Source organism: Anomalospiza imberbis, chromosome 5, assembly GCF_031753505.1.
Source record: "Anomalospiza imberbis isolate Cuckoo-Finch-1a 21T00152 chromosome 5, ASM3175350v1, whole genome shotgun sequence".
Lineage (NCBI taxonomy): Eukaryota > Metazoa > Chordata > Aves > Passeriformes > Viduidae > Anomalospiza > Anomalospiza imberbis.
In genome coordinates, this window is record NC_089685.1 from 46,418,836 (window position 1) to 46,433,098 (window position 14,263).

At 42.7% G+C, this 14,263-nt stretch overlaps 1 protein-coding gene across 7 annotated transcripts in view; it reads left to right on the forward strand.

The window, feature by feature from the left end:
- The window catches only part of ETV6 (ETS variant transcription factor 6), a 128,530-nt gene that overhangs the window by 33,471 nt on the left and 80,796 nt on the right, over window positions 1-14,263 (forward strand). For 2 of the 7 annotated variants that reach the window (XM_068190537.1, XM_068190540.1), the window contains exon 2: window positions 9,841-9,967. The exons of 1 other annotated variant lie outside the window; for it this stretch is intronic. In XM_068190537.1, coding sequence (XP_068046638.1) covers window positions 9,841-9,967 — 127 coding nt within the window. Of the gene's footprint in view, window positions 1-9,840; window positions 10,016-10,429; window positions 10,614-14,263 lie in introns of those variants that run through there. 4 more of the 7 variants (XM_068190538.1, XM_068190539.1, XM_068190535.1 and 1 more) reach the window with 4 other exon arrangements.

A 14,263-nucleotide genomic window follows, 5' to 3' on the forward strand; every position in this document is an offset into this window, starting at 1 on the left:
TCACTTCTGTAGTGAGGCAATATTTGCAGGTCAGAGGCAGTCTTATGGTAAGAGTGGAGTGGCTCTCACTACAGTGTCCATTCAAATGTGAACCAGCAATGCTTAGTTGTGAAAACAAGCCAAAGATAACCAGAGTGAAACTTCAGTGCTTCTGTTCTGCCAGGAACAACATCATAACCAATGCTTCAGGATTATGAGCTAAAACAAAATAATAATTTGAGGAAGAACAAAAAGTGATGCAGAGGTTGAAAGGAGCAATTAAAACAGTGGGGGAACTTAATGAACAGGAAAAGCTATGGCAGAAGGAAAGTAGCTAAAATGAGATTTGTCACAGGGCTTGACACACCTGTGGGCCTCAGCATTTATCCCATTGTCCTGTTGGCACAACTAAGGCAGTGAGGGCTGTGGTAGTGCCACAAGTTGTTTTGGAGAGTCACAGCAGGTCTGGGAACAAGAAAACTTGTGTCCTCCTCTTCTGTGGAGCTTGTTTTATCCTCTGTTTTGCTGTCTGGCATCTACCACCCAGCCTTGTGAAGCATCCCCTATACAGGAGGTGATCCACTTCTTGTTCCTCTTCTGAGTGCTGGGAGTGCCGCTGGAATTTCCAGAGTGAAGGAATAAGGTCTGTGTGGGGTGTACCCTGTCACATGGACAGGTCATACCTGGAAGGCATCTCTTGTTTTCAGAGCAGTTGGGAAAGGATTGCTAATAGCTCTCCTTACGCAACAGAATATTCACCTGCTTAGTTAATTACTTATTAGCTCCAGGCAGGGACATGGCAGATTTGTTAATAGCAATGGTCAAATTATTAGAGTGTGCAGCATTAATGTAGGAGAAAGCATTTAATAAAGAGACATCACTTGACCCTGTCATTGTTCATGGAATATAGACCATATTGTTGAATTCAGGCTCTGCTCTTTTCCTGTCATCTACCACTTCTTAAAAGTATGTCCTGTTCAGGACCTTCAGCTGCTCTTCAAACACACATGAAAGCACATCTATTCTTCTTTTGGATCAGATAGGCAGTACCATGACCAGCCGTTTCTGTACAAATATATTTAAAAACTCCCCTTAAAGTTCTGCCAATCCTGATGGTCCTGTGCGGGAAGGACCATGTTTTATAGGAAATAAAAGATTTTACTGTGCTTCGAGCTATCCCTCAGGTGCTTTGTTTTCTTTTTCTACATAGTATTTTAGTGTCTGATGATCGGCAAAATGTTCAGTTTCTTCTACTTTCCATTCTCATACTATTAGACTGCTGACTGGAGAGACCTTACAAAAGCTGCTAAATAGCTTGTTAAAAAAAATTCAATTTTTGTACAGGCTGACCTGTTGCAGATTTTGTTTCTTTTTCTGTAATTCAGCTTCTTTCAGTGGTCTCCCAATGCATCTTTATTTTGATCACAGCTTCTAACTAGCTTATCCTTCTGCAATATGTCTTCCAGATTACCTTCTCTTCCCTCTGTATTTCCTTTTGGATGTTGGGCTGTATCTGTCCTTTCTTCTGTCCATCTCAGTGGTTCCTTTATTCCTTCCTTACAAGCTAGATCATTTGACTCTTGTAAAACTTGCCTGTCTTGCATACATAGGGGTGTGTGTATGTATGATGCAGAATGAAGAGCCTGCAAATGTACAGGATGCAATATTCTAAGTAAAGTCCTACAAACTGTTTTTTATATACTCTCCTTTGTCAGTTAGAGCTTCCTTTTCTAGTCATGCTGATCTTGATGTTGCTTACATTGGAGTAAGTAGTTGGAGTAGGTGAAAGATTAGGGGGAGAGGAAGATTGTAATTTGATGTTTCTTCCTTATCCAGTGTCTGCACAGTAGTCAAGATCAGTGCAACTATGGCCCCTTCTAGGAACTCCCTCTGCATTTATTGTGGTGGGAGTTGAATAATCTGAATCTTCGTGATATTTTATAGTGGCAAACATCCATGATCCCTTGTTTCTGGACTAGCTTACTAAGACAGTCTTTGAGAATGGGTATTTTATTTGGCTGTCTTCTCTTGTTGAAGATTCTGTTTAGTTTTACTCAAGTAGATCTGCCCATTTTTTCACCAGCAGCCCTTATTATAGCTGTCCTATTCCCAGACTGGCCTAGATTATCTCTGAAAAATTGTTCTTATCTACTTAGAGGTATTTTGGAACAAGGGGATGCGGCACACTTCCCTGCCATGCTGTGTGTGCTGGGTTACTGTGGCTACTTGAATCTTCAGGATTAAAAACTGTAAGGTGTCGCATTAGACCTTGACATGGCACTCTCCAGTTTCTCTGGGCATTGGCATGTCCTTCTTCATGGAAAGTTTGCCAGATGTCTGAAGTGTGGAGAAATGCTGTGGTGGAAATGCAGGGGTGCTGTGTATGCCAATAGTAAGTAAGCTTAAGTTACTGGAGAAGGGAAAGACTTAGGCCCCTAAGTGGATGTTACTTCCACCAGTGTAAATCTGGACCAGAAACACTGTTTAAAAATAAATAAATAAATAGAATTCACTGAAGAATTTTGCAGGTACAGATGGGAGCAGGATCCAGCTGTTTATTGGGACCAAGAAGGGCAATTTTTTATATTTGTAAGTAGTATTTTTAAATTATGTATTTCAGGATCTTGCAGCTCTACAGGAATTCTGTTTCCATCAGTGACTGAGGGTTAAAAGAAGCTATGACTTTTATGTGAATTACTCTCTCATGATTTTTTTCACTACTTAACTGATGGGCAATTAGATATCCTAGGACATTGAATGAGTTGACCTCATCTGTGTGACAGTTCTGACCTGTGATTTGTGCTGTGTAAATATTTGATATCCTCTTTTGTGAAGGACCCTGTTCACAGTAACTGTAGCTTCAGTAGAAATGTTCAGAAAGCAATGCTCAGCCATGGTAGGAAGATCAGAAATTATGATTGTCCTTGGATATGTGTTTGAATTCACAGTAACATTGCAACTTTGACAGCTCAGTAATGCAACCAAGTAAAAACACTTGTGCCATGCCAGCCCCGAGATGTAGCAGAGGAGCTTTCCCATAACTCATGACAGGGCAGCTCCCTGTACACCATGTTTCCCCTTAGTCTTGCCATCTCAGTTTCATGGCCTCCAGGAACCTTGCCCTGAAATGAGCACATGACTTCAGTAAGAGTGTTCAGGGTGTTAATTCCCACGCACACAGGCAGGGCTGTACAACCACCGTATGTTACAGAGATGAGGCTTCCCAGCCCTGCCTGTTTTAGAAAAGAGAACAAAAAAAGTGCAGTGAAATATCTCTGACGTGCAGCTAAGCCTGGAAAGTTCTTTGCTGTTGCCTTCCTTGCTTCCCTGCTGCTTACTCACTTGGCCTCAGTACTTCAAAGCCTCATGTGGTGTTTTTTTCCCCTAGCTGTACAATTAACTGTCTCTCTTGAGCCTTCTGTGGTGCTTTGTGAGGAGTGAGTGTACCAACAAACCATGGTATAGATGCCAAAGGGACCCTATGGGTTACAGTAGTGGCCCAGCTTTTTCCATGCTCTGCTTACACAAAGGTCAGTAGCAAGTTCTTCAGAGGAGCGTTGCTGTGACAACCCCAGGATGCAAATTTTGGAGTTGCATGTTGAAAAGGGCTGGGGCAGATAGTTTCTTACTGTCAGGCAGTTGAATCCGTGGTTGACTTCTACCATGAAGTAGTAGGTCGGAGAGGCCAAGTCCCAGTTTTGCTGCCTCTTCTTGGAGCCTTGCTGCAGAAGGGTGGGTGGATAGATAAGGCTTTACTCCTGTTTGGACTATGATGATTCTACTTCCAAATTCTGAACCAGAATCTGCCTCTTGTGTATTTTCTGCTGCCTAGCTGCGATATCTACAGATGAAATTCTTTATTATACAAATAAATTATTGATCCTTTGATGAGCTGTACTGAACTTTTTGCCTTAGTTTTATCTTCTAGTTTTTCCCACTACTATCTTCACAAAGCCTGTTCTCTCTGTTCCTCCATATTAGCAGCAAAGAAATACTTTTTAAGCGTGTGGTTAAGCTAGTTTTTTGCTTCTTTGATACTTGCTAATTTGAAATATTTTGGAGTGCTTCTATAATAATTCAGCTGTATTATGGCATTTCCAATGACAGCATTGACCTCCTCAAGCTGCCTTTTTATAGCACTCGAGTGCATTGGTATTGCTGTCTGTACAATTTTAATTTAATTAGGATAGTGGCTGTAATCATTGTGGAAGAAGCATGAACTTCCCCATTGTCTCTTTTCCCCTTCCCTTTGTGATGAACCACTGCATCACTGCGTTTGGTTTTTATTTGCTTGAATAAGGATTGAGGTGTGAGAGGGGAGCCATCACCTGCCCCTGTGCAGGGAGAACAGGCTGGAAGGAGGAGTCAGGGAGGAACTGAACCTCACAAAATTGCTGAGGTTACTGACACAATCTCTGTTTTCTGCCCAGGAAAGGCGATGTTAATCTTTCCCAGTGCTGCTTTGCATAAGGTCCATTCCAGAGAACTGTGTTTGTTTTAATTTCTCTAATTACTGATAGTGTGCTGATTATGCTGCTATAGATTTGATGTGAATTGCTATATTAATGGGATCAAAAATTAGGAGATGTCTGCCATGGAAGTTAAGAAGACAACAGCAGCTGGGGGAGGGGAGGAAAGTGGAGAGTTGAATTCATACCCTGTTACTGCAGGGCTCTACTTGGCTTTTTTGGAGTCTGAGCCTTTGTCCCTGGCAGAAGTTGGAGTATGCCAACATAGACGAAAGTCCCCAAAGATGCTGTTCAGTCCATTAGAGGCTCCGATTCCTTCCTGCTCCCTATGTTAGACCATGTAACTCATCTCACAGTGGTCTTCTGGACTTTCATATCCAGCTATGGTATTGCATACAAACTACTGGTGAACAGTGCATCTGTCTTCCTTCCCTTTCCTCTTCTTCTCACTTGCTTCCCTAAGGATGAATTTACTTGAACAGGGGCTGTTTTCCCCTGTGCTGCTCTGTGGCTGGTTTGCTGTCATTGTCCTGCTGGGTGCCCAGATGCTCAGGGCCTTCTGAATTTTTCCTGCAAACAGAAAATTTTCCAGCAACCACCCTTGTCTCTAAGGCCCTTTTCCCCCCTCTGCTATACTTGAGCCACCTACTCCTATGAGGATCCACAGCAGGAAAACCAGACCCTCCCAGGCTCCCCCTGGCTCCTGGTCCCTTGGCCTGTCTTTTCATTTCATGGCACAGGTACACCAGCACCCTGGGAGACAAATGTGTGTCAGCTTTCACTTTTAATTCCTTTCTCCCTATGTGGCATCATGTGCAGTATAGAAGATAGTTTTTAGTCAGTTATTAGGGTCAGCTGCCTTTTCTGTCCAGCACAAGGTATTTGCAGGCCACATTGCCTGCTTTGGTTTCCTGAAAACTGCTGCATAGGTATTGCATTTCTTTGCTTTATCAATTAAAAAATGTAGTTTTACTATGCCACCTATCCAGTTACTGAAATAATAATGTCAGTGGGACAACATAAGAGCTTGCTTAGCAGACTTTTTTACATATTTTATTTTCATTTCTACAAAACCGTGGATATTCTTTGTGCCTGCCATATGAGTGAACTTAGTAAAGGGGACAAAAAGACTATCAGATTGCAAGGCTGTTGCTTTGGAGTTTAGAAGGGTGCAATTATATCAAAAGCCTGAAGCTATTTTAATTTGCAGCCTCCCTCATTCTCAACTGTTAGACTTCTTTTAAATTTAATTTTGAAACTTTGTTTTTTTATTAATATTTTTATTTTAGCAATATGAATTATTTGTGTTCCTGACAGAAAATTCTGTTCAGGTAGTTTTTGTCAGTAAAGGATGTACCCCAATTCTTCAAACTGAAATTAGAGTGTGCTTTGATGGCTTGGGAATCCTGTCAGTTGTTACATACATGCCTACTACATAGTCACAGTCAGTATAGCTTTTGATTTAGACAGGATGGTTTTATCTATGGCATTCTCAGCAGCTGAATATTTAGTAAAGAGAAAGAACCTATACATTCTCTTGATTTTTAGCCATGTGTTTCAGCCTGTCTCTGCTGAGTTGGGCAGGTGAAAGCATGTCCTACTCTAGCAGACCTGGCTGGTTGTCCAGGTGGCCCTCTTGGAACACCAGCCACCAGAATAAGCCCCAGGGAGGGCCTTCCATAAAAACTGACTTTGTGTAGTTCTTCAATTACTGTAAGCAACATGAAATTTCATGGTGAAACTTTCTTGACTCCCTGTGAGCTGAAGAAACCGATCAAAAATGATGACAGCAAGCAATATGCCATCTGTTTTAGTCACCTCTTTGTGGCTACTGGCAAAATGCTCAGGAGTTGCTATATTGAAATTTCTTAGCTGGTAATTGTTTGGGGCTGAGCATTTGTTCATTTGTAGGTTTAGATGTTTCTAGAGTCCCCTGGCAGGTGGTTTTTAAGGAATGTGGTAGTACCAAGCTCTTTCTTAGCACTCATCACCAAAAATCTCATAGGACCACATCAAATGTGTATTGATTTAGTTTTTTTACCAGTAGGTTAAGCTGCAGCAAGGCTGTTTGCTCAAGAGCACACAAGGTTCACACAGGTTCTACCAGCACTACCTATCCTTCCTCCCAAGCTGTGCTTGAACAAGCCTACCATTCTTGGCCTTAATACAAAGGGAAATATTAAACTTGACTAGTTAGGGAATGCTTTCAGAAAAATTCCTAGTGGCAGAGTATCTTGTTGCATAACCTTAGAAGCATGAGACACCAGCCATCTTTTTGTTTGGTGGATTCCACAGAGAGAAGCACTGGGCAGTCCTGGAGTTGTGAAGATTAATGCAATCCATTCTCAGTGGTGTGAGCACAATAGGTACCTCCTGGAAACGTGACTCTAGAAAGCCTCAGAAAGCCTGGAGGAGCACATGTGACTTGTGCATTGACTGTGGAGGCTGGGCACTGCGTGTGGCTGAGCACAGAGCAGGGGCAGGTTGTAGAACTAGACTGGTGCTTGCGGTTCTGCTGCCAGCCATCTTACTGCCCCATGCTGCAAACAGGGATTAAGCTATTTTTTTCCACAAGCCCAGTGTCTTGACCTCCCTGTGCCATTACCATTCCACACCTTCTGGAAATCTGTCCTGGACAGTTAAAGGGCAGCTCAGCAGGCAATTGTTAAATGTATTGCCCTTGAGAGGCACATGCTGTCCTTTTTCAAGACAGTTTAACTCTGAAATTACTTAGCTCATTTGAGCTGTGCTCTTGCTGTAACTCTGTCTGTGTGTCTAATAAAGAGAAAGACTTACCTAATGTCTGTAAATTGCTTTGATATTTAGGCTAAAGGTGCTGACAGGAAAATGCAAGATTAGCAAGAGAAGGCATTTCAAAGGCACTAATAGGAATTGGAAAGCTAACTCCCCTTTGTGCCTTGTAAAATGCCTTCTGCAGATAGTAATTCACAGAGTACTGTAGACATCCAAGATGTATGGGAAAAGTAACTGCAGTTCCATATCTTGTTTGGTTTTGGCTGTCCTGTCCTTATGAATACTAGGAAACAATGAATCAAATGCATTTGTTTAAAACAGTAAACCTCAATGAAACTGCAATGGTATAAATCAAGTTATGGTATGCCTTCAGGAGATTGATCAGTAAAGGCAGCACATACTGAAAGCATAATGCCTTGGTTTGATGCAGCACCTACTGGGTCTTGAGGGAAGTGGATGGGGGATGGGTTCTGGATTTAATTTCATTTTCCACCTGCTCTTGGGAAGTGAGGACACCTTTGAAGCCACTTTGTCTTTGCAGTGATGATTCAGTGAGCATGCAATGTGACCTGAGCTTGGACTGTATCTTGCATTCTTCAGGAGGGAGGAAAAGGACTTCGGGTCTCCCACCTATCCTCCAGTGCCCATTAACAGAGGCAGGCATCTGTGTGGCTGTGTTTCAGAAGTGTTCCTCTTTTATAAATATCTCCATGAACAAAGCGAGCAGTGTGGTTCGATTATCTGTGCTGTGGATGGCAGCAGGAAATGCTGGAAAGTACCTGGTCTCCCTCCCCTCCAGGGGTGCTGTGCACCAGGGTGAGAGGTGCAGATGGGCACGGAGTGCCACACCTCTGCAGCGGGAAGCACAGAGTCAGCTGGTTTGGGTTGGGGAAAGAGTTGGGGAAGCTGAAAACCAAATAATGCGTTGTAGCTCCACAGGTGCGTCTTTCATTGCATCACAGTGAACATCCCCGTTTGGTAACTGCAAAGAACTGAATTACCGCTAGCTGATGGGTTGCTGTTACCTGGCCAGTGATGAGTAGAAAGAAACTGAGTTTGTGGGAGACAGGAACATAAGACTTAGCAATTTGTCTTTTTAAAGTACTGAGCTGACAGCCACAGGGGCCATACTTGCAGAAATAACAAAGTGATGGTGGAGTGAAACAGGCCTGTCTTCTCACTTGGTCTAAACCTATAATAGTGTGTTCTCTACATGCTGTCAGTCTTCTCTGGCATGTGCTTATAGGGTGTTGTGGTGGGACTCCTGATGTTCTGGTTCTTGATGAAACTTCTGGTTCTACCTGAGCTCCTGAGCAGCAAAGGGCAACTTGCAAAAGAATGAACTGGGCTTGGTTTGAAGTGGTGGCTGCAAGACTTTCTAGGTGTTCCCTTTATCTTTGGATGTCACCTAATCTGCAGAGTTTTTTGCAAACTTCCCCTTCCCTTTGGTGCCAAGGGTGCATACATTACGTTCTGCAGGTGCCTCTATCAGCCTCAGTCTATTTTTCTGTCTCATGGCTGTGATAATGCTGTGGTTTGTCATGGAAGCAATTACCTTCTCTTGGTCCAGCACCAAATTTGTCTTTTCCGTTTGCCGGAGATCAAGGTCGGGGTGAGAGGCTGCACTTGTACTGTCCTGCAAATGCTCAGAAATTATGGTACCTCCTTCTGCTTCTGTATGTGCAGGGATGTAAATCCATACTTGCACTGGTATGTCAGTATTCTGGAGAATAACATGCATTACCTTCCAGGAAGCATATAATAATGTTTTTTTATGTTCCTGTAAAACTGTGACTATGTTTATTTACAAAGGGTATATTTTGTACTATGATTGGAGTACATTATTGGAGGCTTAGAATATGGAAGAATTTTCCCTTCAGATAACATGAAGTTTCAGTCTTAGATTTCTTGTCAGGCATTTTCCTAAGTAAAAACCTAATTGTGACAGTTACAAAACTAATACAACAGTCACAAGTTGCCCTTTAACTCTATTTGACTGTAGTTGGTTGCAAGTTAAGCTACTTCAAAGAAGGTAATAGTAACTCATTTAGCAGAAACAATAGTACTACGTTACTCAATGGTAAATGGAGTAGTCTTTGGTGATGTGTTTTTCTGCAGCAATGACAAAAGTTACTGATTAATGTCTTTAAAATGGTAGGAAGGTGTATAGTGCTAAACACTTAGCTTGTTCAGATCATGACTGATTTGTTAATGTAAGATTAAGTGGTTTTGGCACTTCAGTGGTACTCATGCATGTATCATGGACTTGCTGTCAGATTTTCATTGATAAAGCCCTTGGAGTCTCCCCACTTACATGTCACTTCCCCTTTCCTCCCTTGGCAAATTTCTGAGAAGACCCTTGGAAACTTCATGGCTCTCTTGAAAAGTAGTCCTGCCACCCTAAAAGGTGCTTGGCCCCTCTCTCTTCAGCACTGGGCAGCGCTGGCCGCCAGTGTTCTGTGTGTGCTCTGGGGCTCCCTGGGCAGCTGGTGCATCACTGGTGCTGCTCACATCACCAGGCACACACTTCCTTCCTTCCACCCACATACACCTCCTCTGCCATGGTTTCATACCTCTGTTCCAAAGTTCACGTTGTCCTCTCTCTTTCTCTCCCTCCCCCCCAACTTTCTTTTAACAGCAGGAAAGAATTTCGTACACACCTCCAGCGAGCCCCGTACCGAATTACTCTTCGTCACCGCTACATGTCCCAGTGGCTCAAGCAGTCAGGATGGAGGAAGACACCGTCAGACTGCCTGCACACCTGCGTGAGTGTCAGCACGAGGAAGACGCTGTCAGACTGCCAGCACACCTGCGTGAGTGTCAGCAGGAGGCTGCTTAAGTTCTTGGACTGAGGAGAGGGCCAGGGCGGGGTGAGGAGTTATTTCTGGTTTTATGGAAGAGAGCAGGGAAGTCCCTGGCTTTAGACTTTTTTTTGTTTTGTTTTAATAAGCTCTAGCTGGTTTGGTTTTCCTGGATGTTGTTTTTAACTGAAGAAAATTACTCTTTATAAATACAGTATGCTGAATCTCCCCTCCCATCTCCTGCACTCCTTGTCAAGCATTTGGCTTGTTTTTCATGACAGGCACAAGTATGGAGGGTTTATTTTGACGGGAAGTGCTAGGTTTCCTTCCACTTCATTGGAATTGCTCAGTGATGTTTTGCAACACAGGGTCAGAGTTTCACCAGCTGTGGCAAGTGGAATGCATTTGTGCTGTGGCTATTTTCAGGTTCTGAGGGGTCTCAAATACTTGTGATGCCCCAGCTCTCTAGTGTAGAGCATGATTGCTGCCAGAGGCAGTGGGAAAGGAGGAGGAGTGAGCTTAGCTGTGCACAAAAGGATGCTGCAAAGGAGGAAGGACATATCACTGACATTGGAACAAAAACTGGAGCTGAGGGCAAGATCAGAGCCAGGTACTTCCTTGCTGATATGATTTAATGTTTGACAAATAGGAAAGGCCAAGGACTTTTGGCCAATAAGAGGTGAATTAGGATGGGGACAAGAAGAGTGGAATTTTCCTTTTTGGAGAGGAAGCAGTTCAGATGGAAATAAAGATGTTTTAAGTAAACTTTTGTCAGGTGTTACATTCCTGGGGTACTTAAGCAACAATGAACAAGAGGGCCAGGAGCAAACAAAACTGTGTGCTTTGCCCTCTGACAAATGGGTTTGGGATTTTATGGGGGGAAGTCCATGTTTTTCACAAGACACTGTCATTCCTGTCCTCAGCTGTCTTCCACACACACTCCTTTTCTGGATACAAACTGTGTTTAAAGCATTTCTGTAGTCCTGTGCTCGCTCCCTTGCTGGCCACTGAGTTACTCTGCCCCACGGTCACTCATTCCCATGCTGTGTCTTACATGTCCTGCATGGCCCAGTTTTCTGTGCTTCCTGGTGGGAATGGGAGCTGCTGCTGCAGTGTTTCTGACCATGTCTGGTCCCTGCCTGAGCAGCCATGAGCTCCCAGGCCTGGCTGCACGTGCGTGTGGCTGCTCAGCTGTTCCCCTGGCCTGGGGAGGACTTGGCTGCCACACTTACAGGGCATTTCTATGCTTTGCCCAAAGTAGGCACCAAAAAAGCCCAACACAGAAGCAGTTTTTCTCCACAGTTCTTTTCCATACTGGTGCGGTTCATCCCCAGTTCTTTTGGGTTTTTTCCTCGTTGCAGTAGTTGGTACCGTTTACTTCTGCTGTGGGAGCCACTGTCTGTCCACTCCACAGCCAGGATCACAGCTGGGTTTCCAGTTACTATTGCCCTCCCCACTGCCTCTGGCAGATGCATAAGGCAGGGAGGCAGAGACTCTTGCTACTGAAAGTGGTGGTACTTACTGTACCTGCTTCCTTCCCATCCAGCCAGCGTGCAGGATAGTCTTGAATTTATAAAGCTTCCTCTCAGTGAAGACTTCTTTCACAGTATTTTTAGAATGTGATCCAACCTTTCACCTTGACTCTTGTTTTGGTTTTTCTTTGTTTTAGTTGGCACATTTTTAAACTTGCAAGGTTTCTTTCCCTTTAGTATTTCCACACCAGTCTGACTTGTTGCAGTGTAAAAGCACAGATGATTAATAATGAAATATCTGTGAAATAGCCTTCCATAAAGTTAGTGTCTGAGGTCATAAACAACATGGAACACATTTACATAGCCTTACTAATTGTAGTCAATGGCAGTGTAGTATTTTGTAGCTCAGTATGCAGTCAGTATTGACACAAAACATTGTTGTCAATCAACAGACCACCCAAACACTGTTAAAACCACTCTTTAAGTACATAGCTTCATAGCTGGGCCAGGAGCAGCCATTGTGAGCTTTTAAAACGATCTCTGGTATATCTTTTATTACAAAACTTCATGCAGTAACTGCTGTGTTTAGGTCCAGTAACTGAGCTACAACATGTGCAGAAAGATTTCTGCTCTTCATTTAAAAAACTTAAGTGATGAGGAGGATATAAGGTCTCTAGATGTTCTTTTAATGCTTAATTATCTCCTTATTTGCTTTTTTTAAAGTGTCCTATTTATAGTTTGAATTAGTCAGCTTCAGTTTCGAACTATTAGATCTCATTATCGCCTTTCCTGCTAAATATTGTCGAAAGACTCCTCCTGATATAGGTGCTTTTAGATTGTCACTTCTTAACCTTTTCTTGGCTAAACTGGAGAGGAAGAGAGGTTCTTAAGGCTATTAGTCTTCCTGTTAAGCTTTCAGATTTCAAATTCTGTTTATATCACCTCTGCGAACTGACTCCCACTTCAGACATTACTTCTCCAACTGAAGTCAAACAGAAGTGAAGATGATATTCCAGTAGTCTTGCTAATACTGTGTATAGAAATAACTCAGTTCCTTTTGGATTTCGTGTCATGAGATTTTATGAGGTATTAATATAGGGTTTTTCAGTTCCTGCATGGACTCCTCTCATTTATTTTTTGCTTATTTGTTTATTTTTAGACATGTGTCTGAGGTACAGCTTTGATCTTAAATCCAAACTGCCTCAGAAGTCTAGTTCAGGCTGTGTGTAAAGATTGGGTTTAGATTTGCAAAGTCTGAGGATCTTCTAGGTCTGAGATTTTGTTAGGTTCCGTCCCTGTGGTTGTTTTTGTTGTTTATGTGGAGCACAATAACTTCTTTCATCCCTCACTCATTGCAGTAGAAGAGGGAGATGTGGTAAATTCCTCCGCTCACAGACACAGAGCCAATAGGTTGTCAGGCCTGCACTCCTGTTTCCATGACATTCTGATGGTGTTCAACAACATCAGGGCAGGGTTCAGTCCCAACCCACACATCTTCATGTACCGGTGCCATAGGTGCAGGTGACCCAAAGAGAGACCTAGAGACAAATGTTTCACATGGAACATGTAGAGCACTCTCTGGATTCAGGCAGTTTTATGCCTTCTGATAAGAACTTTCACTGCTTCTAATGTTCCAGATCACTCTGAGAGCACCAAGCAAAAGTATCAGAACAATAAGTAAAGCAATTTCCTTTGGTGTGATAAATTATTTCTCACTGCTTAGTGAGCAAATGAGCCTCAGGTAGGCTGCACTGATTTCATCCAGAGACTGGAAAAAGAAGTGCAGTTTGGAAGGGTGGAATGTGGACCTCTCTCTGCTACAAGCTTCCTTCTCTTTGGTCAACAGAGCTAAAATTATATAGACAAACACCTTGGGGTGATGTGAAGGCACTTCCCCCTTCTCACACAGCCTTTCATGTTTTAAGTAGCTGCTTTCTCCCCAGCAGCCTGTTGTATAGAAATGCAGTATAATCAGTCTTAACTTTAAATCTCTGGGATAGTAAGAATCATTTCTGGATAAAACATACCTTTCTCTGCTGCTGCACTTCTCTGTAAGGGACTTTTAAACATACTTGTCTGCCTTACATCCACTAGGAACAGAGTATTGGGGGCATTGTCAACAAAGTATCAGTGGGGAGCCGGGGAATATCCTTTCCTACATTTGAAGTATGTAGGCAGAAAAGAGTTGCTCTTTGTCCCTGGTGTGTCTGCCATGGTAGCTTTGCAGTATATATGATCTCCACTAGACTACACTAATGTCAGATAGGAGTGTCTGGAAAATTGACATTTTTTACTGAAGATTGAAGAGAAGCAAGTTCAGTTCACACACAAGGTGCTGCCCTTGGTGCCTTCTGGGAGCTTGGACACCTTGTTTTAGATCCCCCACTGTAAAATGAAAAAAAAACAACCCATGAGTGCAAAGACTCTTAAATATTCTGAAAAATAATACAGAAACTGCCCAGGTATTGTGATAACAAAAAATGTAAAAATAGGTGGACGTCCTCTGGAATTATTTACATACCCCTTATTTCTGGGGAAACACTCCATTTTGCCACAGAGAAAGTTAGTGGGATTTTGTGGTGGGGGTCTGTGTTTTTTTAAATTTAATTTTATTTTTTGTCTCATCTAGTAAAATGTTATTAGCTACTTATTTTATGCTATGGCCAATACTTCGTAATAAAAAGTTCTTGCAACTGGATAGAGGATACAGCATGTAAGAGATGGATATGAGAACCCTTTTCTGTGTCTATTAATATGCTCTGAATTATGGAGAAAACAGCTTTTCCTT